At 35.5% G+C, this 27622-nt stretch overlaps 2 protein-coding genes across 2 annotated transcripts; one reads left to right on the top strand and one right to left on the bottom strand.

Moving 5' to 3' along the window:
- Positions 1–1081: 1081 nt before the first annotated feature.
- Positions 1082–9846, bottom strand: LOC127877063 (cyclic AMP-responsive element-binding protein 3-like protein 3). The gene is made up of 7 exons (XM_052422662.1): positions 9691–9846; positions 9360–9532; positions 8126–8564; positions 7581–7879; positions 7099–7226; positions 3424–3508; positions 1082–2848 (listed from the first exon to the last, which is right to left on the bottom strand). The coding sequence occupies exons 2-7, from the start codon at positions 9486–9488 to the stop codon at positions 2366–2368; spliced, it is 1563 nt and encodes a 520-aa protein (XP_052278622.1). The 5' UTR covers positions 9489–9532; positions 9691–9846; the 3' UTR covers positions 1082–2365.
- A 5507-nt stretch (positions 9847–15353) lies between these two features.
- LOC127880257 (uncharacterized) lies at positions 15354–23470 on the top strand. Its single transcript, XM_052427572.1, has 2 exons — positions 15354–16595; positions 21327–23470. The coding sequence occupies exons 1-2, from the start codon at positions 15563–15565 to the stop codon at positions 22955–22957; spliced, it is 2664 nt and encodes an 887-aa protein (XP_052283532.1). The 5' UTR covers positions 15354–15562; the 3' UTR covers positions 22958–23470.
- The last annotated feature ends 4152 nt before the right edge of the window (positions 23471–27622 follow it).

The raw sequence follows: 27622 nt of genomic DNA, 5'->3' as shown, positions 1-27622 counted from the left end.
TATTGTCTTATCATCATAAAACTTGGTTGGATGATTTGTCCCAATGATATCTTGGATGAGTTCGAAAATTGGTTCCTGCTCCTTGAAAAACATGGCTGCAAGGGGGCGAGGCATAGTTAAACCTTGTTAAAACTCTTGAGGCCACATTTATTGTTCGATCTTCATGAAACTTGGTCGGATGGTTTGTCCCATTCAAATCTGAACAACTTCGAAAATGGTTCTGGTTGGTTGAAAAACATGGCGGCCAGGGGGGGGCTGGGCATTTGTCCTATTGTAAAAACTTGTTAACACTATAAAAGTCACATTTATTGTCCAATCTTCATGAAACTTGGTCAGAACATTTGTTTTAATGATATCTTGTATGAGTTTAATAATGGTTCTGGTCTGATGATAAACATGGCCACCAGTGGGCAGGTCATTTTTCCTAATATGGCTATAATGAAACCTTGTTAGCACTCTTAAAAGTTACATTTATAGTTCACTCTTCATGAAACTTGGTAGGAACATTTGTTCTAATGATATCTTGGCTGCACAGAACAGGTCAGTTCCTTTGTATCTCAGGTGAGCGACTTGGGCCTTTCAGAACCTCATGTTAAAACTTCCGGTCCTTAGACATACATGTACCTTGGAAGCAGGAATGGTCGTTTATTATTGCATCTTAAACAAGAGATAGCCCTCTCTATTTGGATCAAATTTATATCTTTGACAAATATCGGGGAAGTCAGATAAATTTGACCTACTTAAGCACAATATAAAAAATTTCTCCTGAAAGATCACAGGGGCAGGTCCGCACATAGAACAGTTGCCGAGGCGCTGAGAGGACCTGGAGATAAACTATTGACTTACACACACACATTAGGTGTAGCCTGTGATAATTTTAACCACATTGTTGGGGATTAAAATTTTGGTAATAAAGACTACTTATGACTACAGGTAAATCATACATGGTTCCTACTGTATCTGTAGCTTTTGCTAAAAATTTAAAGTACACAATTTTCAAAGTTTTCCCTGTAATTTTGCATTGTGTAGACCAAAATGTACAAAAAGCACAGAACAATTTCAACAAAAGAAAAACTGCAGATTCACAATAAAAATATTTTATTTAGAAAAGAATCGCATACATCACAAAGTGACAACAACAATGGTGACAGGCTGCAGATAACGATATCAGATAACAATCAATATATACAAGTACCTACATTGCCCATGAACTCGTGTGCGGTAATAAATACAGATATAAAATATGTTCATAAAATCATTATGAAGGTAGTGTCTTAACACAAGTTTTAAGCAATGAACGTATTCAATTTGCCCAGTATTATGCAAAAGAAATGTATGTATACACCATAGATGTGAATGCAAGAATTAAAGATATTCTTTTTGTTGTAATTGTTATATGTATATACATGCAATGACCATCAACTGACTGAAAATTTTAAATATGTGACCATGCAACTGAAAAAAATCTGGACTGTACACACCCATTCAATAACACATGAAATGACTTCAAATACATGGTTATTATTTTAAACACAAAATGAATGTTGAACTATCATCCTTATGATTGGCATTTTGTTGCAACAAAATGGAGGCCAGTTTTTATAAAAAAGTTAATTGAAACTTTGTTTGAGGCCTAAACTAACCGAACATGAAACTCTGCTCGAGTTTATTCAGTTAGTTACTATGAACTTTTTACTACACTGTTATTAAATTCTTAAGTTTATTTTTTAAATACCATACCAATTGAGAACTTTTTTTTAAATAAGTTAGTAAGTCATTGGCTCTGTGGCTAGAAAAACACTGTTTCTAAACCTCAAATACTGGAAAAAAGAAGGGTATTCAATGAACAGTCACACAATCATGCAACAGAAATGGTATGCTTAAAAATATACTAGTCCACTATATGTAAATGACAATAAACTTGCTAATGTGTAATAATTTATCAAACAAATACATTTAATTTACATAAGTCAAATTCATTTTGGATTTATTCTGTGGCAAAACAAACAAATGTGACCATGAACATTAAAGGTATGACTGAGCATTGTCTTGCAATTTCCCAGAGATTGGCATACAAAATTAGTAGTTAACAAGTATGTGATGTATGGAGATTATTAACAAACTCCCATTTTAAAAAGTTTCTCTGGATTGCACCGAATTACCTAATACTGTAACACTACAACAATGTAGACAGAAAACAATAAAAAATCACACACAAATCATTCTCTTGTGAAATGATTTCATTATCAGTGTCATTCAGTGATTGATACAACTAGAACATTTACATCTAAACTAGAACAAAAAGTAAACAAGACTTCACAGTTAAGAGCATTTAAAATAGGTCCAACATTTCCCAGCACAAGTCTCAGAGATCATGCTTTCTCTTTTGTCCCCTCCCATTCTCAGTACCACCAGCAGTCTGCTCCACTTTAGTAGATCGTGTCTGATAAGTATGGTCAGTCTGATATTCCTCTGCAGTGACGTAAGTAACATTAGATTCCTCAACAGTTTTCTCTATCTGCACATAGACCACTTGTTCCTGCGTACCAAGAACTTCACCAAGTTTATCTACATTGCTTTTTCCTTCCACCTCCATTTCCTCAACAATCTCCTCAGTGAAATCCTGAACAACAGGAGACTGCTGGGGCTGTTCCCAGAATGCAACTGGTTTGGAAGAGATTCCGTAAGGATTGTCGGTGTCACCTGACAGGAGGTCACTCCCAGATTTATGGAGAAGATTGCGAGACTTGCCTGGTATTGGGATTGTTTTTGTGTCCTCCATAGAGTCTCCGTCACGGAATGGGTTGAAGTTTGGTACAATGAGGAACGCAAATGACAACAGCAACACCTGAACAAGATTTAAATGGTAATTTAGTTAAGAGAATTGTTTAAAAGGGTTGATAAGGGCCCGTATTCATCAACCCTTTAAAAGACTTAAGAGTAAATAATAGACTTACAACCAAGAAAAATAAAACCAGTGTTTCAATATATATGGGTTAAAGCTTGCGATTCTTATTAAAATATTCTACATGGAGTTGGAAATAGAAAGATGCAGTCAATGCAAAGTTTAATGCAAAATTAAACGAATTTTTGAATATTCAAATTAAAAGTATGTTATTTATTCTTAAACTTAATTTTAAGATTTTTTAAATATAAGTTTAAGAATTGTTCGGCAAAAAAACAGAATATGTATGTAATTTCTATAAATGTACCAATAGACAGTCAACTAAAGCCCAAGGAAACTAAATACAAATCTTGACTTCAAATATTTCAAAGTAACTGTCATTTAGTTTTTTGTGATGGGCAAGATATAAATAGTGCAGCCTATCACATTGCCAAAATAAGTGATAAATAAGTAAAAAAATTATAATATAATTCTGCTGCAGAAATATGAAACCAAGTTGACATTATTCTGTCACGCACCATAACACAGGTGGAGGCTTGAGCTGTCCTGGTTGACTTGATGGTGATCAAAGACTGCAGTTTCTTCAGCTGGTTGATCAGTGTTCTACAAAAAGCAAACAATTACCAATGATGATGATACCAATTTTAAAATCTTGTTATTCTTTTCAAAGCAGGTTAATAAGAAGTTTAATTGTAACACATTTTTTATGACACTTGCTTTAATAGCCACCATAACTTTTTCTTTGGAAAACCCATAATATATGTTACCATCATAAAGGATAAAACCAGGATTTTTAGAATAATACGAGTCTTATGACCCTTTTTTGAAATCAAACTTTGATTGTTTGAAATGCTTTGAAAGTCCTTTGTAATCCATTTCTGGATTTTTGTGTAATGTCATAAAAACATTAAGACGATTTCAGGTTATTTAAATATCTTAAAGAAACTATTTCACAGAGACAAAATGCTCTTTCTGAATAATCTCTTCCTTGTCTTCTTTAATTGATTTTTTTTTGCTATTGTTAAGATATTTCTTAATTCTAACACTTTGAATGTCAACTTATAGTGTTTATCAAGTATCATGAACATGTATATGTGTTGTTTCCTTGCCTGTCACAATTAATGTATGCTATAAACAAGGGCTATTTGTAAAACATGCATGCCCCCCATATGGGCTGTCCGTTGTAGTGGCAGCCATTGTGTGAATACTATTTTTGTCACTGTGACCTTGACCTTTGACCTAGTGACCTGAAAATCAATAGGGGTCATCTGCGAGTCACGATCAATGTACCTATGAAGTGTCATGATCCTAGTCAAAAGCGTTCTTGAGTTATCATCCAAAAATCATTTTACTATTTCGGGTCACCGTGACCTTGACCTTTGACCTTGTGACCTCAAAATCAATAGGGGTCATCTGCGAGTCATGATCAATCTACCTATGAAATTTCATGATCCTAGGCGTATGCGTTCTTGAGTTATCATCCAAAAACCATTTTACTATTTCGGGTCACCATGACCTTGACCTAGTGACCTCAAAATCAATAGGGGTCATCTGCGAGTCATTATCGATCTACCCATGAAGTTTCATGATCCTAGGCGTCTGCGTTCTTGAGTTATCATCTGGAAACCATTTTACTATTTCAGGTCACCGTGACCTTGACCTTTGACCTAGTGACCTCAAAATCAATAGGGGTCATCTGCGAGTCATGATCAATCTACCCATGAAGTTTCAAGATCCTAGGCGTATGCATTCTTGAGTTATCATCCGGAAACCATTTTACTATATCGGGTCACCGTGACCTTGACCTTTGACCTAGTGACCTCAAAATCAATAGGGGTCATCTGCAAGTCATGATCAATGTACCTATGAAGTTTCATGATCCTAGCCCCAAGCGTTCTTAAGTTATCATCCGGAAACCATCATTTATCTATTCGGGTCACCGTGACCTTGACCTTTGACATTGTGACCTCAAAATCAATAGGGGTCATCTGCGAGTCATGATCAATCTACCTATGAAATTTCATGATCCTAGGCGTATGCGTTCTTCAGTTATCATCCAAATACCATTTTACTATTTCGGGTCACCGTGACCTTGACCTTTGACCTAGTGACCTCAAAATCAATAGGGGTCATCTGCGAGTCATTATCGATCTACCCATGAAGTTTCATGATCCTAGGCGTATGCGTTCTTGAGTTATCATCTGGAAACCATTTTACTATTTCGGGTCACCGTGACCTTGACCTTTGACCTAGTGACCTCAAAATCAATAGGGGTCATCTGCGAGTCATGATCAATCTACCCATAGAGTGTCATGATCCTAGGCGTATGCATTCTTGAGTTATCATCCAGAAACCATTTTACTATTTCGGGTCACCGTTACCTTGACCTTTGACCTAGTGACCTCAAAATCAATAGGGGTCATCTGAAAGTCATGATCAATGTACCTATGAAGTTTCATGATCCTAGCCCCAAGCGTTCTTGAGTTATAATCCGGAAACCACCTGGTGGACGGACCGACAGACCGACCGACCAACATGTGCAAAGCAATATACCCCCTCTTCTTCGAAGGGGGGCATAATGACTAAAAATATTTTGTATTTGACTACTGCCAATAAACTATTTTAGTTAAATATTGTGCAAAAAGTCCCATAGCAAGAGCTGTCAGAGGACAGCGCGCTTGACTATTCGAGTGCTTGACAGTATAACGTAAGCCATCATGGGAAAATTGTTCACATTCAATAATTTATTAGACGATCTTTCAAAAATAAAAAAGGAAAAAAATTAAAAAAAAATTGGGGGGGGGGGGAGTGGGGTGGGTGGGGGGGGGGGGTTGAGAGGGGGGTATAATGTGGGTTGTGGTAATTTATTAGATGATGTTTAAAAAAAAAATGTGGGGGGGGTGAGAAGGGGGTATAATGTGGGGTGGGGTAATTTATTAGATGATGTTTAAAAAAGATAAAATAAAAAAAATTTGGGGGGGGTGGGTGAGGTTGGGGGGGGGGAAGGGATTCTAGTAGGGGCGTGGGGTATTGTTTGGGTGGAATCCATTGTGGTATTCAGGTAAGTGTTGTTTTGTCAAAGTAATAATAAAATGTGATCATAAATAAAGAAGTTATGGCAATTTAACTAAAATGTTCAATTATCTAAGTGTAAAAGGGGCCATAATTAAGTCAAAATGCTTGATACAGTGGTCTGCTCTTGTTTATAGGTTGAGGTCATGTTGGTAAACAAGTATGCAACATATAAAAGCAATATGTCAAAGGATATAGGAAATATTTGGGGTAGTACGCAAACTTTAATATAGATTTATCAATAATATGCATATTCTAAGTATAAAAGGGGCAATAATTATGACAAAATGATTGATAGAGTTGTCTGCTCTTGTTTATAGGTTGGGGTGATGTTGTTAAACAAGTATGCAAAATAAAAAAGCAATATGTCTAGGGACAATGAAAATAAATGGGGTAGTACGAAAACTTTAACATTTGCTGCATATTCTAAGTGGAAAAGGGGCCATAATTATGACAAAATGCTTGAAAGAGTTGTCTGCTCTTGTTTATAGGTTGGGGTCATGTTGGTTAACAAGTATACAAAATATGAAAGCAATATGTCAAGGGACAAAGAAAATATTTGGGGTAGTACGAAAACTTTAACATCTGAACGCAGACGCTAACGCCGGGGTGAGTAGGATAGCTCCACTATATATATTTCATATATAATAGTCGAGCTAAAAAAGGATGATATAGATACAGTATATACTTTTGAATTTCCCTTTTTTGGTAAAATTTTCATCACAATTATTCAAAAAGAGATAACTTGTCAAAAGTGATAAAATTCGAAAATTCTTGCATCAGAAGAATTCTGTTCCATATCAAATCCTTGATAAATAAATAAAACAAGAGCACCGCATAATGGGTGCCAACGCTAGGCTGGGGGTGCAGTTTTGAATAAATGAAAGCTTGTCAGATTTTTTTTTTTTAGAGGTCACTGTGACCTTGACCTTTGACCTTGTGACCCCAGAATGGGTGTTGCGTGTAGAACTCATCAAGGTGCATCTACATATGAAGTTTCAAAGTTGTAGGTGGAAGCACTTTCATTTTAGAGCCAATGTTCAAAGGTTAACAAAATGTATCCTAATGTTGACAAAATTTAAGAAGTGAACAGTTGTTCTTTTTAAGACATGAATGCTTACACATTCTGTTTCTCCAATGTTTCCACTTTCTTTTGCAGACTTTGGTTTTCCTGGGTACATTTCTTCACTCGCTTCTCCAAACCATCCACATAATCCATTTTTCGCTTTCTGCTTTCCTTTGCTGATACCTGCATAATATGTAATTTACAGTCATGGTCTGCACAATTAATGTTTATGCTTTCAATATATCATGTTTGTTTTCTCGTTGTTATACATAGTTACACTAAGTCTAATTTTAAGCCCAAAACAAACTTGTCTTTTCTAAAAATGTTAAGCTTGAATCAACATTTTTCCTGATTTTACATAACAAAAAATATGCCTACACTGCAGAACAAACACTTATAATCATACCCTTTATAATAGTTACAGGGATTCAACATAACAAACCATTTGTGAATTATTATGACCTTCGTACACGTGTATTCCTGTCTGCACAAATACACTGACCACACTCAAAAAGTAAACAGGTACAATTCTCAAACCTTATTTCTGATTTTCCTTCTGACAGATTTCAAAGCCCGTTCTTCTTCTTTGGTTAGAGGCATGTCAGTGGGTATGTCCACACCTTCCTTGGCCAATAAGTCCCTCTCCTCATCTGTCAATCTCAATTCTGGAAATGAGCCGCTCAATTTTGTTCCAGTAGACACATCTTTCATAGTGAAAGGCAGGGTATCTGAGTTATTTGATACTTTAATTATTTTGATCGTTTTTGTGTGGATGCCGTCTGGGGATATTGCAGTATTCGTTTTCGTGCTAAATGTCATCAGGTCTGAGTGTGATTCTGAAATATGTTACGAAACAGGTCTTGTGATATCTGGTCATAAAGAATAGTCTGAATATTTGATGGATTTCAATAATGAAATGTTATCCAAGCATTTTATATATAATATGGAAGAAACAGAGTTTAATACTCTTTCAGTATGGCAGGAGAATTTTTAGCTTTAAAATATATTAATTCAATATTGTATTATTTGAGAATATAAATAAGTCTTTTTATCTGCAACGTAATATTGACATTTGAAGTTACCTAAATCAATGGAAACATTGTTGTCTAGTACATGAACATTCTGGTCATCATCAATCAAATCACTGGGTTCAATAGTGTCAAAGTTCACATCCCCAAAATCAAAGTTTTCCAGATCTAAAGCATCCATAGCCATATCCTCAGGGCTAGTTGACAGTGTATCGCTTGCAGAACATGGGCTGTGTTCACCATAATGCGAGCCCACATGAGGGATCATCTGTGACACGCTGCTGCAAGAAGTGGTCAAATCAAAGATGTGTGAAAGGCCGTCTGAATCTACCGAGACACCGCTGTCACTTCCTGCTGGTGATTTCGTCGCTTGCATCACATAATCATGATCTTTAAAAGCTGTGATGTTTGGTGAAGAGGGTTTTTCTGGCATGCCAAGCAGATCTTCAACAAACATGTCATCAAATCCATCTAACGTTAACCCCAACGCAGACTGAAACAAACATTTGTGGGTGTTTAAACAATGTCAATTTAATAAGCATAAGAATGTTATAATCATGTCTCAAGTTCATAAAATGGTATTGAAATTAAGAAGTTCTTGAAATATATCATGTGCAATGAAAGCTGTGCAATTTTGCTAATGTAAGTTCATTGCACATGCACAGGGGAATAAACTGAAAATATTAAATACTTGCAAGCATTATAAAAAATTCTTGTATAATGTTACATTGAGAAGAAAAGTTCACATACCATGAAACAGGAATAACTCCATCACAAAATGCATTTGAGTAACAGAATTATGAAAAAGAGATTATTAAATTTGTAAGCTTTTCTGATCAGCATCATGATGCCACTATGGCAGCATCCACTAGGCATATTTAAAAACATAACAAATACAACATCTTAAGAGTACACTACCATTGTATTCCAGTCAGAATCCACATCTTTTATTGAATAATCACATGTGTTCAACACAGCAAAAATATCCATATCCATTTTGTAAACAATAAAATATTTCAGACATAAATGCCTGCATTACTTTATTAAAGATGCAATAGCATAGAATTTTGGCATGCCACCTGTTAAAAATGTTACATGTGTGTGATATCTTACAATAAACAATCATAAATTCTAAAAATAGCAACCATTAATGATTTTAATCGCAACCATGAACACCAGAGTGCAAAAACCGGATGATTAAGAACACGTCAACAACAGCTGTCACAACACATAATGCATGCTTGTAGGCATACAGCTGCATCGAAAATGTATCACTTCAGTCACTTACGAAATCTAACGAATGAAGGTCTGGAATATTCTCTTTCACAAGCACGCCATCTGATTGATCAAACAGCAAATCTAAAATCGCTGTTTGGGGCCCCGCCATGTTTTGCTTATTGGAGGGGTCAAAGTTCATGTGTTGAATGATATGGAAGCAATTACATCAAAGCAGCCACGTCACTGAAAACAGAGTGGAGAGAAAGACATAAGCTGCAGCATCAATATTTATGTTTGTTTACTAAATGTCATGTGAGCAACAAAAACACACATCAGCTCAATAAACTGAAACATATTGATCAACGTTTAATAAAATAAAGAAATAATCTAATAAAACCTACCGAATTTAAAGAGATTGTTGGAATAATTGGCAGAAGTTTTTTAAAAGCATAGAAACTAATATGTATTCCAAAAACGGTAATTACAAAACATCTAAAAATATCACAATCTAACTATCAAGTTATGACAAAACGCGATTGACGTGTTCCGGAAGTTGTAATGATGTTACTATTAATAGAAAATAGGAAAATTTGAGTGCTGGCTAAACCATGTGCGAATATAATCAGGTTACAGGGCACTAAACACTTACAGCTTGTCATCCTTCCCGAAACAGTTGATCTAGATACCAGAAAAAGTATGTCGATGTGTGTTTTACAATTATACTACTTCACCGGATATACAAAGACCTAGACAAAAGAGTTGATATAATAAAGCGCATTACAGTTTATTTATAAGGACCCATAAGGTCCATACTGAGTAAAGACCGCTGTTGGGTATTATGAAACTTCTCACAAGTCTGGTTTACCATCTCTAAAAGTGTCACTTATGCGCATCATCGCTATATACGTTTTTAAATCAATAAATAAAAATGAGACCACCTTACTTTCATGATTTATAAACAATTAACAACTTAATTTTAACTCAACTCAACTCAGTTTATTAAGTAAGTAAAGGCCGTTGGCCCAATATACACAGTAGTTGACACAAAAGATAAGACATGTTTGTAGATGCGAACACATCATATTAACTATATAATATATCAACATATTTCATTGTGTTCATTATTCCCGTAAAAACAAAACTTACAAATACTCAAATTATATGCAAAATGCAACTGCATACCAACTTCAAATATTTAATTTGTGACTGGAGCACCTAAATTTTCAAAGGGTTTCTAATATCTAAGCGGAATTTCCAACTGAAAATACCTTCCGGTGTTAAATAGAGATTTATAGTTCTTATAATGGTTACCTTTAGATAAATTGCTTATTTGGGTGACGCAATCAATAATACGCTGACGAAAATTGCATACAAATAAATCTTCATAGCCAACATCCTGAGTGATTCAGACGAACCCGAAACCATATCTAAATATTAAGGATTTTACATTCGTTGCTCAGCAAGTACGCCCGGCGTTATCTATTGGTATTAACATATTATAGCATGGTTTAGCAAATCTGTTATAAGGCACTGTTTAACAGTTTACACCAATATTTAATGCAAGTTATACAATATGTAACAGATAAGGGAAGTCGGCCACATTCACCAAGGGCAATACAGGTACATGGATTAGTATTTTCCTTGCATGCAAATGGCGTTTACAGAATTTATTTTGGACAGTTTCAATGGCATTTACATACTAGTATTCATATCCCCATATATGTGAGCCGTAACACAATATCGGCTTAACCATGCTATCAAAAAGTAAAAAGAGTTCTTTAATAGGGAAGTTTCCAAAAATTCCTTTATAACTATAAACTGAGAATATTGCTTTTTGAGCGTGTGAACTCAGTTTATCTTGCCCCGCGTTCCACGATAATTTGGGTGTAAACAATAATCCCATTTAATTATAAGCGAAAGTGGTATTTATTTTTGTACCACGATATGTCCAGCGCTCGTAAGTTCTTAAAGGTCCGCCATTTCTAAAAACTCCAGGTTCTTACATTTTGCCGATCTAACAACGGCATGAACAGAGAGGTATGGCAAACATTGGTTTACATACTCGTCTGATATACCGTGGAAGTCTTGCTAACAGAGTTCAGACAGTGTTCATTATAATGCCAATTTAGATCCTTTCTTAAAAGATTAGGAATGTCTCGAGAATGTTGCTGCTCGGTTATTTGCTGGCATCCAGCAGGCTAGCAACATGTTTTGTTTTTCAAAGTTAATGAGGTCCACCGCGCCCAAAGAGAAACTATGTGATTGCCCGGCGTGTCTTCGAGTACACCTACATAATTAAATAACTAGACTCACGAAAGTTGTTAAGAATTTCGAATTATAGCTGAAATTTGTTTCGGCGTGGTCTTGTTACGGAGACGAGGTCGGGGGACCGGAGTAACGGTAAGAAACCCCACCTGTCTGGTATGTTACTATCAACCAAACTCGCTCGAGTCTCTTCTTGACCACTGTGCAGTTACGTATTATGATATGCTTTGATGTTTAGCATGGCATTCTTATGATTCATTTGTTGGTGTTTGTTTGTTTCATTTAGCTCCTTGGTCGTGTACAGTTGGCGTAAACAAGCCGTCGTTTCAGCAGCAGAATTGTTACCTAACTTCAATGCATTGCATTCAATCCGCAAGGTATCAAGGTCAGTTTGCGGTCAGTTGCAGAAATCTTTATATAAACGCCGTCTCGTAAACTTTGTGCACTTGAAGTCTGTTTTGATCAGAAAGATACTAAATAAAGATATTCGGCGATATTATTGTGGTATGTCAATCATCGATTTTTAATATGTTTTCAACATTTGCATGATAAGGACCAATTTTGATAAAATTAATTAGAAATATTTATCCATTTAGACCAGTTTATTAAGCATGAGCACGATAATTCACTATACTATAATTATGCAATTAAATAAGATTCGGCTGACCTATATGCACTCGTTTATTTTCATGTTTCTTGTGTTTTTCTATTCTGTAAATATAGATATCTGAGTAATAATATCACATAAAGCAAAATAAGCCACGAAATCTGGCGCAAAATCCCGTAATTGATTTGCTTGTGATTGAGCTAAGAACTGCGCAGAAAAACGGCATCCGCTACTTTTTATCTCATAGAGATAACTTTTGATCGTTCATAAACATCGACCACAATCAACGCCGTATATCTTTTTTAAAGATATTTCTTGTTTATAGTGCAGAGACATAAACATTAAGAGGTTCGACCACGTGGCGCCGCGCAACGCATAGCTAGGTCGCTATGCTTATTCGACACACGCGTTGTTGCCTCATAACAAGTACATCTTTAAGTATTCACCATCCTTTAAAAAAGGATAATATAACTACAATCATAATGGCACCTTATAGGTCTTTTTTATCGAATGGAAACTAATTTTTTACATAATTTGTATTTCTTTATATATTTTTGTGAAGTACGACACTTCATCAACTTGGATGATTTAATAGAAAATGTACAGTCACATCCAATCCAATCTTGACGAATCTTAAAACAATATTTGACTTTATGATATCTGTTTACGTTTGAAACAAGATCAACGAAGGTAAAAGTGAAAAGGTCGAAAGAGCTAAAACTTTTTATAACAATATTTAATTATTCGGGTTTATATTAATTTTTCATCGTAACACTTGAAGTCCGTAGTAAAGGATGCCATGGGTGATCTTCTGTAAAGCCTCCACCTGTCTCCTGCTGTCGAGGTCCAATGTATTCGATGGTGATTAAAGCATAATTATAGGCGAATATATCGCGTCCACGCTGCGGCACGCATTTGCGGCGTGACACGGCACTTTTAACAGCACGATAATCAAGTGCTATGCTTATATTACAAATATAAAAATACTTACTTGTGCAGCATATTTATTAAAGCTTCACGTTGTTACCGAAATATTATTGAAACATATTTCAATAAATAATGTTGTTGTTTTTTAAATCAAGATAATATATTACTGGTGGATATGTAGATTCACACACATTTGGTGATTTCGGCTGGGCAAATTACATCATTGTAAAAAATGTGATGTGTGCGCTGGTATTTCGGAGGTATCATCAATCATTTCATGTAAATGTAAATTAAGCGAATCATGATCTTATCGTCTGAAATAATGTCATTAATTTTTCTAATGATCACATTAGCAAGAACTCTCGATTCCCCTTGAAACAAGAGGTTTACATTTACATCGAGTAAATCCGGGTTGTGTTCTTTCAAAACTAACTTATTTACAATAATAAATGCATCAACTATTTTCGGAAAAACAAGTGTTTTTATATTTTTCTGAGAAACCATGTCTCAAGAATGACCATCCAGATGAGCTTTACAGTATCACACTTTTATTTTACTCACTTCAAATAGAGAAAGGACCCACATACAGATAAACCTCTCACACATAATGAATTTTTTTACATAATAAAGCAAAACCAGCTGTCGTCTAAAGTATACATTTAACAATATTGCAAACTGTTACGAACGCGTTTAATCCAGTATTAATGAAGAGGAATCTTCCAATTATATAAATACTTATTACACAACTTAATGCTTAAATGATAAATTCATTGAAAGATATGTGCGTTATACGTTTACATTAATATGAATTGTATGTGTGCGTTTGTAAATTTCACCAAAGAATTTTTCTTTGCGCCAGATTTTTTTATATGACACTTCATGTCAAGATTTTTTTCACGTTAAGGGACATGCGGCAAAAACAGACAACATCACATAATATGACAAGCGAATCACACCGTTATTATAAGACCAAACGTTTATGTTGATTATAGACATTTTCCTATGAATTAGTGCACGTTGCAAGTAAAATGAAGTATTATATAAAAAAATAAAAAATAAAAAAGTATATATATATATATATATATATATATATATATATATATATATATATATATATATATATATATATATATATATTAACCATGAACTTTCGTTCTATCTACCGGATTCAATCAAAGGAGGAATGTTCGCAAATCATTTTTTAGCCGATGTAATTGTAATATCGAATATTTTTGCGGTTATTCCTTTCTTTTAAGGTATGCGTATAATTTTCGAGGAAATAACAGTTCAAAGTGCAAAATGTGCGTCAGTGGAATTAATCATTATGGATGAGGGTCGATTAGATTCGTTGTAGATATATTAAATTTGAAAAAAAAAACGAAATTGTCTGGTAACGATAACATACTGTCAATGATTTACTGTCGCATTTACATTTTCGCACGATCTACAAACGGATGTGACCGTCCTTTTCATGAGTTATTACACGCACACAAAATTGAAATGATACATATATTGGGAAAAAACAACAACTTAATATTTTAGTTCCAATGTCCATTTAGAAACACACATTTTATTTAAAATTGTATTGAAATATATGTTCTTGAAGCATGTTTTGTGGCAACGTTTGTTTACAATATATGGTGATCAACAATACGATTCCTTGAAATTAAATATATGCATTGTTTTGATGATATGCCTAATATTTAAAAGGTCGTCTGCTTGGTATATCACGATCATGTTTTTGTTAGCATTTCTGTTTATACTAAGACTAACCAACCGCCAATACATAATAATTTATATTTCCGGCAAACAACACAGGAAAGCGCGAGTGCAGTGCGTTATTTTATATTTGTGAACTATTCCGCAGTTTTCAATTAAACAATCTCATACACAGTCAATACACGTGTTCACTTTGTCTGCCGATAAATCTTATTGAAAATGTGTAATGATGTCTATAATTAATGCTATTTCGAGAGATATTTCGTTCAAAATGCTTTTATTGTCACATAATTATGTTTGCAAACATTTCGAAAAAATGCAATATTGGAAAATATCTTTAATAACAACAGATGCTCATGACGTTAGACCTCAAACCGATATACAATTACATAAATCAAATCTCTAACGCCTAGTTTTAACCACATAACACTTTCAAATTGCTTAAAAGTAATGTATGTCCTATACCAACTGATGCGTAACCATGACGTTACATCACAACCGATCGACGTTAAAAGACGGTCGACCAGTCGTGATCGTCTCACAGCCCGCCTTGACGTGAACACTCATCCATCCACAGCTTAACTAATATCTATTCGTGATCCGCAAAAACGTGCGTCATTCCGCTGGGATAATTCAAACTAAATTTAAACTATAAAATAACATGGAGCATTCTTTATAAAAACCTTTGAAGGGGACATGCATTTATTTTAAACACGCATCAAGTTATTAAGTAAATTAAGAACTATTCGGCAGAAATGGAGAACTTTATTGCAATTTATGCGGTGGTGTTTCTTGTTTGTGGAGGATTTAAGTTTTCGTTTGGGCAGCCGTGCAAGCCTGATTGTAACCCTCCAGATTGCTCCTGTCCCCGATTCAGTTATCCAATGGATAGGCAAGAAATTCCGCAGATGGTTTACTTTGGGTTCGACGATGCTGTGAATGTCGTGATGTCGTCTTTGTATGACAAGATCTTTACGGCCGACCGAAAAAACCCGAATGGCTGCAAAATTAAGATGACGCTTTTTGTTTCGCACGAATATACGGATTACAAGCGTGTAAAACAATTTTATGACCAAGGTCATGAGATTGCGGTTCATAGTGTTACACACTCCGCTATAGATACAGAAGAGATTTTGCGCGACGAGGCCGGTCGACAAAAAGAGAACATTGTTCGCCTTGCCGGAGTTCCCGCTGAAAAGATCACGGGGTGGCGGTCACCATTTCTGAAACCAGCTGGGGATGCACAACCCGTTGTGCTCAAAGAACTGGGATATGAGTATGACATATCATTCACTTATTCGCGAACGCAAAGGGCCCTTCCTAAACCATGGCCGTTTACGATGCAAAACGGTTGGCCATACCAATGCGGTGTACCGCCATGTCCTACGCGAGCTCAAGTCGAAAACTTCTGGGCGGTACCAGTGGTAAGCGTCATGGACCACAAAGATCAATACCCTTGCTCCTACATCGATGGCTGCGTTGTAAGAGCAGGAAACGAAGACGAGGCGTACGAATACCTGATGGAGAATTTTATGGCCTACTACAACACAACACGAACTCCGTTTGGCTTGAACATGCACGCGGCGTGGTTCTATACGCGCTACAACTTGAAGGCGATGATGAGATTCGTTGACGAAATAGCCAAATTGGATGACGTCTATGTGGTGACAGTGCAGCAGATGCTAGATTGGATGCGCAACCCGACCCCGATGTCCAACATACACAGGCTGCAGTCGTGGCAGTGCCCAGAGGCTACAGGCCCTACTCGGCCCGCCATGCAGCCAATAGGTGGGTTATGTTACCTTTTTTATAAAATGTTTCAGCTGCAATTTTGGAAAGTAAGCTGTGCACAACAATCTTGCATGATTTAAAAGATTGTGTAGTGTATGCCTTGTATCTTGCTTTATATAACTCCAGTAGATGGTACAATGTCCGAACGTTGTGTCCAAAATGTTGATCTATTAAAGTAAATTAGATGTTTTATTTAATCCACATTTACATTTACTTTTCGATTTATGGTCAATTTGCAAAATTAGCCAAATTATTTGTTATTATACGGAGTTTTAACGAGTCAGCATATAGACATACATTAATTTAATCAACCCCCACTATATGTATGTGATGTTAAGACTTACGAAGTTTAACACGATTAAGCGTACCACTTGTTGATACGTTGTATGTAATTGAAAGTCATATGTTATCGTATTGGAAGTTTAAGTCTTAACGAATGTCAGTAGTTCATAAATTTTTGTTCCAACGTATACATGCACTCGTTAGCACATCTGAACCTCAAACTAACAATAGGAATAATATTTATATTAAGGTTCATGTAGAGGCTTCAATTTGAAAAATGTGGGACCCCTAGCATTGAACTCAAATTTGACTAAAGGAAGAGTGCCACATTGAAAATGTATACATGTATGCTTTAAAGGATGTTTTTCCTTCAAACTGCTACCAATTTTGTACATCAACGTATCATTACATCCACAAAATCAATCAAAAGACAAAGCGATTTTTACAATAAAATATACATTATTTTCAAAAATCTGAATCATGTTTATTCCACGTATTTTGGCGGAAAAATATATAACTAGTGATTAATATCGACATTGATCAGGGCAAGTTACGATTAAATAGTAAAAAAAGTTTACATATCTAGAAATATCAAAACTCGAACACATGTAATTTCATCGCCATGGGGGCAGCCATTTTTAAATTAATAAAATAGAAAGAAACATGCTAAAAACTCACTCATCGCCTAATTGACATTCCAAACGGTTGACGATGACAAATGAATTGGATTGTAATCTTTCCGTTGATGTTTGCAAACTGCACGATCAGACCTCATAAACACTCAAAATAATAACTATGTAAGAAGCATTTCACCAATGTTTACAGTCGTTGTCGAATCACATTACTTATATAAATGCGCATACAATAGTACGCTTATAGACTGACAGAAAGATCGATACGTAACTCCGTTCAATTCATCACGGTATACTATTATAATGATAATATATAATAATACATCGCTTTAACAATCTAAAAGTAAAAATAATTCTTTTAAACGGAGTTTTTGATAACGAAAGTGAAAACAACGGAAGTTGGATGGATATTCTGTGAGATGCACTTCGGCTCCAGAAAAACAATACAAATAAACTAAAAAAGACGTTTTGGGGACAATTTTCAGCTGGAAAATATTTGAAGTAGTGTAAGTGATGATATCTCTACGTGGTCATTTCTGTTATTTAGTGCGATCTCTTGCTGATTAATATTAATAGTTGTTTTACTAGTTGCCACCCAACTGTCAAAATAAGGTATGTGTTTTCTCAGGTATGTGTATACACATACCCGGTTTTCTCACCACTGCACGTGGTTTCGACCCATTTGTTTTTCACGTTTTCCTACGGAGCACAGCGATGCCACGCTTTCAAAATCGGTAGAAGGAATCGAAATATAAAATCAATCGGTTTGCCAATTTCTTTATATTCCTTTACAATTTTATATGTCGTCTGCAATCTATTTCAATTTGAGATGGTTAAAATGGTGGTTGAGAGGTAAATAACAAAATTGTTCAGCCTTTGAAATAGAATTGTGACTCCTATTATCCACCATACCTGGATTTTTAAAAAGTAGTTACGTTTTAGTTATTTTTAGAACTTTGTTTTGGAAATTTATCCAAAAAAGGCAGTTGAATAAAAACTCATTTGTTGTTTTATGACAATAATTTTCTGTGAAATGTTGCTAACTTGACCTTGTATATGTATATAGCTTTGTATTTATTCAACTTACGGTAGTGCATATCCTTACTAACTTTAGATTGAGATTTTGTAAATTAGTGTAAAAATGTATTGGTTTTAAACCAAACTATGAATAAAGCACACCAATGTTGAATGTCAAAAATGTGTTTATGTTATTCTATCCGTCTTAAGCTTTAAAATGATATATAGTTTGACCATATTGTACCACATTGAATGAAGAAAATCCAAAGCGAAGTTTTAATGAATTTTATCCCCCCCCCCCCCCATGAACCTTAAAGGGAGATTATTCGATTTTGTATATTTAAATATATTTCAATATAAATTAAAATAAAAGTTAAGAATAACATGTGTCGAAAAATGCGAAATAAGCCAGATATTTAATTCGGAAATCAAAAATGTCTGTTAATTCGAATTCGCCAGCATTTATATCATGCATGAACGATGTGAATCCAAATTTAGTTTTACATATCATTTTAATTTCCTGCAACGATATATATTCATACGACACACGAACACGAAATCCGATCCTAATAAAAAGACGAATGCTTCGGTTATTGTAGGAAAATATGTACAAAATATTTTCGTCACAATCGGATCGGGGCGCTTATTTGTCTTTGCTGCATTTTATAAAATTAGTCTGTAGTGATAATTTTTCTTGCCTATTTTGTGTTATTGTAACATATTTGTTACCAATATATTACAATTTAACACATATTACAATCGTATAATCTCCCTTTCTCAAATAAATTCTGTAAACCTCAGTTTAAATCACATGCTATCGTGTCTTTCATCAGCAATCCAATTGTCAGCAGAAAACTGGCAGTAATGGATCAGTTAGTTACAATCTTTGGGACGATTCAAACAAACTTTTCATGTTTCATATCAGTTGTTTATTGTTAATGTATCAAAGAACTGGAGTTCATACGTGACATCGTTCATCTTTGTCAAATGTAAGCCGCAAGAAAGTTGTATATAGTTTCGTTCAAGGAAGCGGTTTTATTTTTTACTTATTCATTAATTTGGCTGACGAAATATTTTATTTTAACGTGTTCTTTTTAACTGATCAACACGATTCGGTTACTGCTTTGGTTATGTAAAATATACAAAGTAGCAAAAACGACAAGGGCATCATCAACTGACAACTGACTTACACCCTTGTCTTGCTCCAAACACAAACATTTCTTTGGCAGCTCAGAGAACCCAATATGGTCATATGTTTCCATGCATACATGTTTCTGTTAAAATAATGGACTTCAATAAATAAAATATTCTTTTACACTGGTTTCGGACTTAAATCGTCTTGAAACGTCCGCATGCAATGTATATGGCTTGTTTGGATGTAAGAACGTTAATCGATCACACAAACTCGGAAATTACACAATCATTCTTAAACATAGCTACGACCATCACTTCTTTGACACGCATTCATCTATTCTTTAATCATGTTATCCATTATCGATAAAAAGCGCCAAATCGTCTTGATTCTAACAAAAGATCAACGGCGTAACCAGAGCAGAACACACGCAATTTTGTATTCAGCAAAATTCATCTAATGTTTGCAAACGGCGGTTAATACTTAAATTTAATTTTCTGGTTTGTACAAATACAAGAAGGTAAACATACTGTATACGTTACTTCTAGTCCTTTACTCGCTGAGATATACAATTAATTACAGATTGCAATTACAATTTATCATGTATCTTTTAAGTAACCAGCGAACGGGGCTTTACGTGCCATCTTAAAACTACCATCCATTTTAACGTTTCGTTTCCACTTACTTATTTAATGCGCTGTTTTCCATTCATTGCAAAAATTTATTTTAGTACATTAACGTTATCCGAAATTAATTGTTTTGCATTCTATCTACTTTAACACGAAACTACATGCGATTTATAGATGTTGACGTAAGCAAAACTTGACAAATGTTGTGTTCAAAATGCATTTTGACATTCGTAGTTATTTTGATATTGTTGGACACATAAATGTGAACATTATATATTTCTTATATTCAAAATTTATTTTGTCAAGAACGACGTACAATGTGGCGTTATATCATAAAACTGAATTAAATATTCAAATAACCCTAAAATAGACATCATCCACATTGTAAAAGATCATATTGCGAAACATATTTTAACCCATTTAAGCCTAGCGTCTAGAAAAAAGGCATTGGCAAACAGCGTAGACCCATATGAGACGCCGCATGATGCGGCGTCTCATCAGGGTCTGCGCTTTTTGCTTAAAGGAGTTTCTGTAAGAAATATTATAAATATAGAAATAAATATACAAGACATCCCTAATTTTGGGAATAAATTGATCCAATTTAGAAGGATGGGAGAGTCCACTAGGCATAAATGGGTTAATGTTCCTAGAAGCGGTAAGAAATTATATACAAAATAAGATAAGAAAACGTGTAGCGGAAGTTAATCGTTCATCGCATCAGCGTGACACGGCTGAATCGTGTGATTGCTCAAAATATAATTTTAATTAATACTTGAACCTTAATAAGGTTTAAATTATCGTCGCGCAACCATCAAATCAATATGACATTCACTCGTTTTATGGCCTTAAATAATGTAATGGCGGATAACTTCATCTTTGTCAGAGCTAATAACGACCGACTAGCGTGCGTATTGTATAGTTGTATAGTTAACACCTCCTGCTTCCTGTTTTATATTGTTTGTCGTTTTCAATGCCTTTTAGGACATATTTATTGATTTCGATCGTTATATAATTTGAGTTTACATTTATGTTTCAGTCGTCGGTGAGCCGCAGACAAGTAAACCACGGTTTACTGAACCAGAATCCAACCCACCACTGACCAGCCATATACAGTGGTCTCCCTTCATACCCCTGGACTGGAAAACCGATCGCAAGATAGAACCGATGACCCCGATGCCTTTGGTGGTAGTCAATAGCGGTACACGAGCATCAGGAGGCAACATAAATAATAGACAGAGTCCTAGTATTGTGACAACAGAGAGAACAACAACGACGACGACTAAACCCACCACAGCATCTCAAACAACAACTACTATGCCAACAACAACAACGACAGCGCCCACAACAGCCATGCCAACAACGACCACCACCACGGTAGCTACAACGACAACTAGAGCCACTACAACGACCACAATGGCAACTACAACGACCAATGCACCATCTACTACGACTACTGCACCGACAACAACGACTAATGCACCAACTACTACGACCACTAAGCCTACAACAACATCTACCACGCCAACAACACAACGAACAACAGCTACAACTACGACTGTCACCGCCGTAAATCCTATTGAAGTGCACTTGCAAACAATAAGTCATCAAAGTCAAAGTTGGCACATAGTAGATAACTCAGATCATATAACAGACATTGTCAGACTTGGTATCTCAGTGGAAAATGCGATGCCGTGGTGGAAATCTAATTTAGATACTTCAAAAATAGATAATCAGGGTACAAAGTGTTTACAAGACCTTAACTGCCATCTACCTAACTGCTTCTGCCAGGGTAATAGTATTCCAAATAATTTGAAGCCCGCCGATACGCCGCAAATGGTCTACGTCACCATTGATGGATCAGTAAACACTGCATTGTTTCACAGGTACCGTGATTTTATGATAGGGAAAAAGAATCCTAATGGATGTCGAGTAAAGGGTACAATATTCGTGTCCATGGAGGGTACGCGTTATAATCTTCTTCGGGAGCTTCATTTGATTGGCGCTGAGTTGGCCATGAGGGGTATTCATCAACACCATTTCGAAACCACCGAGCATCTTGAAAAAGAACTTCAAGAGCAAATTAAAGTATTTGAATTTCTTAAATTAAACGCGTCAGGATGGAAGACACCTGAGTTGAAATCTTTAGGGAATGAACAGTTCCGTTTGCTGACGAAGTACGGAATTAAGTATGATTCAACACTCCATGAAAACATTCCAAGGGTTGGCACTCCAAAGCATTGGCCGTACACGCTCGATTACAGCTACAAAGGGGATTGTCTAGTCCCAGAATGTCCAACAGGAAAGTTTCCGGGACTGTGGGAAATACCATCGATCGCATTTAACGACTACCGTAAAATGTTTCCGTGTACCTACATAGATGGGTGTATGTTTAATCCACCTACATCCAAGAATACGGAAGACTTTCTTTGGGACAACTTCCAGCACAACTATAAGTCTAACAGGGCCCCGTTTGGAGTCCATCTTCGTCAGGTTTGGTTCAGTCATCCGGAATACACCGAAAACTTAAAGGGCCTAAATAAATTCATTGAAAAACTGGTAGAATTGAAGGACGTGTATTTGGTTAGCGCAAAGGACGTGATTACGTGGATGGAAAACCCGACAGCACTGAAAGATATATCAAAAACTGTCCCATGGGATTGTGAATGAAACGCATAAACATTGAATGGCATAAAGCTAAGCCGATGTTGAGCATCGGGCTCTCTATGTGAGCGACTTTGGATGGTCGTGATACTTAATTTATTGTTTAATGTTATTCATAAGATGCAATAATTGACTTTATAAATATTGAAAGCACATGTTGAAAAGTGCCAGGTTTTTTCGTATCAGCATCATTAATATCGTATTATTAATTTGTTAAAAAATGATAACTACATGTATATTACCAACTATATTACTATTTTAATGCGTTTCAACTGATGATTGAATGGCATTGTGTTTTATGCTATATATTTGGATACATAACGCAGGGTTTCCAAATGACAAAAACAAGTCCTGAAACGACTCTAAAGAGGATATTAATAGGTTTCATGTGTAGACACTTCGAAAACATAAACATAGATTTTAGATTTTCAATATTTAATATTTATTTCTATAGTCACTTATTTCAATACGCATATATACACACATACATAATTGTTGAATATATATCAGACAACTGTTTTTGCCAGTTTAGTTTGACTTTTGCTTTCTGTCGCCATATAAACTTATTATCCCCACGTTTTTCGGAGAAAAAGTGGGGATATTGTGGTGATGTGCGTCTGTCCGTCCGACCGTCCGCCCGTCCTGGCCATCTGCTCCTCCTTCACTATTAGAACTAGAACCTTGAAACTTACATACATGGTAGCTATGAGCATATGTGCGACGGTGACGTTGACGGAATTTTGATCTGACCCTTGGGTCAAAAGTTATGGGGGTTGGGGCGGGGCCGGGTCAGAGATTTTCACTTAGTTTTATGCCACCGGTATGATGCATTGGCCATAACTTTTGCAATATTGATGATAGCAACTTGATATTTGGCATGCATGTGTATCTCATGGAGCTGTACGTTTTGAGTGGTTAAAGGTTAAGGTCAAGGTCATCCGTCAAGGTCAAAGGTGAAAAAAACTAATCCAAGGGAAGTTTTAAGCTTTAAAGGGAGGTAAGTAAATAATCTGCCAAATGATATAAAAAATTTAAATAAATCAAAGTGGCGCATAGAGTTACACAGTAGTGGCGCAGAGATGTATTTAGTATTCAATTGTTCGTGTTAAATCATCTGTGAAATGGTTTAGCTCATCCATCTAATGTTTATACAAGGGATTATAAAATATTGGCGCAAAAGGACACCTGTATATGAGAGAAGAGATAGAATGCAGTCAAGCATAAAAAGCATGAGAAACTCATGGAATAGAGCCTCAAGAATCTACAAAAGGGCTGAAACTTTCAATTTGTGCAATTACAATTTTAGACTCATTACTGAAAATCTGTCAAAATGTTCAAGTGGGAAAAATGTGAGAAACAATTGAAAGCAAGATGGACTTTGAACAGGCACATCAAAGACAGACATGAAATTCAACATATTCATTCTTGTGTACAAGATTGCGATAGCAAATTTCTGAGACGCTTCTATTTAGTCAGCCATTTAACCTCAAAACATAACTTTTCCAAAACAGAAGCAAGAAGATTGGCTATAAGAGAGCATGTTCAGCCATCTCATAAGTTATTCCAATTAGGATGACATGTACATAATTGACTACAGTGAAGTTGATTCATTATTAGATTTGTTAGGAGAGCAGGATGAGGAGGAGAAATTAGGGTATATACTTTCACTCATTTTAATCCCTACGTTTTTCGCAGAAAAAGTGGGGATATTGTAGACAGACAGACAGACAGACAGACAGACAGACAGACAGACAGACAGACAGACAGACAGACAGACAGTTTATTTAGACTTATACAAAAGTACATCGTCTTCATACACAAATATATACATTATTTTCTGTCCCATAAATAGGTATTACAACATTACATTACATAACATAACATAGATGGTCATTTAAGAATACGAATATAAATAAGCATACTCAATTGCAAGACTACGTAAATTCCATCAAAGCGGTAATGTAATTTTTTAAACATAACATAACATAAATGGTCATTTAATAGTATAAATATAAATAAACACAATCAATTGCAGGAATACGTTAATTCAATCAAAGCGGTGTTTATAAATAAACATAATCAAGTGCAGGAATATGTAAATTCCAACAAAGCGGTAATGAATTTTTTAAACGTAACATAACATAAAAGGTCAATTAAGAATACAAAAATAAATAAACACAATCAATTGCAAGAAAATGCAAATTTCATCAAAGCGGCAATGAATTTTTTAAACAATATCATTAAGAATTGTATTTCTTAAAGCAAGAGCTTCCTTCATATATTCACATACATTTGAGATAACTGATTTGTCACATGAAACTAATAACTTGTGGAATTTATATACAGATGGGTTTATATATAATTTACGGATTATAAATTTTTTCCTTAAATCAGTGAAACATCGGCATATACATATAAAATGGTATTCATCTTCTAAATCCAAATCATAACAACATAAACAATGACGTTCATTTCGTGGTATGTTATTTTGGGCGTATCTTCCAGTTTGGATTCTCAAAGGATGTGCAGAGACTCTTAATCTTACAAAAAATAATCGCAGTCGTCTAGGAAGTAAATCCAAATATGTTTCATATTCCAAACAGCTTTTAAAAACTTTATACATATATAAAACAGTACTATTATTCATTTTCTCGTACCATTCTTGTTTAAAATTGTCTACAACTCTACATTTGAACTCGCTAATAAAACTATTAACATGTACAATGTTTGGATTTTCAAAAACATAACCAAATCCAAAATTATTTAACATGTTCATGATATTTGAGACCCAGTTTGTATAACCTTTACAACAATCGCTCAAGGCTTGTTTGTACACAGTGTTCATTATGATATTATCATTGTTCAGAACTTTAAACCAATATTTAATAATTTTAACAAACCTGTTTACATACAATGGATATCTACCCAATTCTCCGTAAACAGCAACATTACATGTATTTAGTTTTACTTGTAATAAGCGTTTGCAAAATTTTAAATGTATACGTTCTAAATCATCGGACTTCGTGAAACCCCATACTTCTGAAGCATAATTTAATATCGAACCCACAAAAGAGTCAAACAACTGGCAAAATATTTTCGGTTTTATGTCAAATTCATTGCATTTAGACAATAATGTATTCATGGCCTTAAGGGCTTTACCAATCAAATGCTCGTGGTTTAGTTTAAAACTTCCAGTATAATTCAACACTGTGCCTAGATAGTTAAAGTTATCAACAACTTCAATAGCATTACCATTATATACCCATTTTTCGTTTTCTTTTAATCCCCCTCTCTTCCGAAATACCATTATTTTCGTTTTTTTCAGTGTAAACATTTAACCCCCAAGAATTGCAATATAAGTATAAATTATCTAAATGAGTTTGAACTTCAGTCGGGGACTTGCCTAAAATAGCCATGTCATCAGCAAATAATAATAATGATAATAATATTGATGTACGTCTGTCCGTCTGTCCGTCCTGGCCACCTGCTTCTCCTACACTATTAGCACTAGAACCTTGAAACTTACATACATGGTAGCTATGAGCATATGTGCGACGGTGACAGTGACGGCATTTTTATCTGACCCCTGGGTCAAAAGTTATGGGGGTTGGGGCGTGGCCGGGTCAAAGGTTTTCACTCATTTTTTTTATGTTATTTTACATTAACTTCTTCATTTCTACACCGATTCACTTCAAATTGATACTGAACCTCTCTTATGACAAAACGGTCAATCTCAGCTATGCATGGCCCCATTACCAACCCTGGGGCGCCCCGCCCACATAGGCCACGCCCACCCAAAATTGCCTTTTGCTATAATTTCTTCATTTCTACACCGATTCACTTCAAATTCATGCTGAACCTCTCTTATGACAATACAGTTAAGCTCAACTATGCATGGTCCCATAACCAACCCTAGGGCGCCCCGGCCACATAGGCCACGCCCACCCAAAATTGCCTTTTACTATAATTTCTTCATTTCTACACCGATTCACTTCAAATTGATACGGAACCTCTCTTTTGACAATACGGTCAATCTCAGCTATGCATGGCCCCATTACCAACCCTAGGGCACCCAGCCCACAAAGGCCACGCCCACATAGGCCACGCCCACCCAAAATTGCCTTTTACTATAATTTCTTCATTTCTACACCGATTCACTTCGAATTGATACTGAACCTCTCTTATGACAATACGGTCAATCTCAGCTATGCATGGCCCCATTACCAACCTAGGGGCGCCCCGCCCACATAGGCCCCGCCCACATAGGCCACGCCCACCCAAAATTGCCTTTTACTATAATTTCTTCATTTCTACACTGATTCACTTCAAATTGATACTGAACCTCTCTTATGGCAATACAGTTAATCTCAACTATGCATGGCTTCATTACCAACCTAGGGTCGCCCCGCCCACATAGGCCACGCCCACCCAAAATTGCCTTTTACTATAATTTCTTCATTTCTACACCGATTCACTTCAAATTGATACTGAACCTCTTTTATAACAATACAGTCAATCTAAACTATGCATGGCCCCATTACCAACCCTGGGGCGCCCCGGCCACATAGGCCACGCCCACCCAAAATTGTCTTTTACTATAATTTCTTCATTTCTACACCGATTTACTTCAAATTGATACTGAACATCTCTTATGACAATACGGTCAATCTC

Source organism: Dreissena polymorpha, chromosome 4 (assembly GCF_020536995.1).
Source record: "Dreissena polymorpha isolate Duluth1 chromosome 4, UMN_Dpol_1.0, whole genome shotgun sequence".
NCBI lineage: Eukaryota > Metazoa > Mollusca > Bivalvia > Myida > Dreissenidae > Dreissena > Dreissena polymorpha.
The sequence above is the reverse complement of the archived record's forward strand: the minus strand, read 5'-3'. Positions and strand labels throughout refer to the sequence as shown.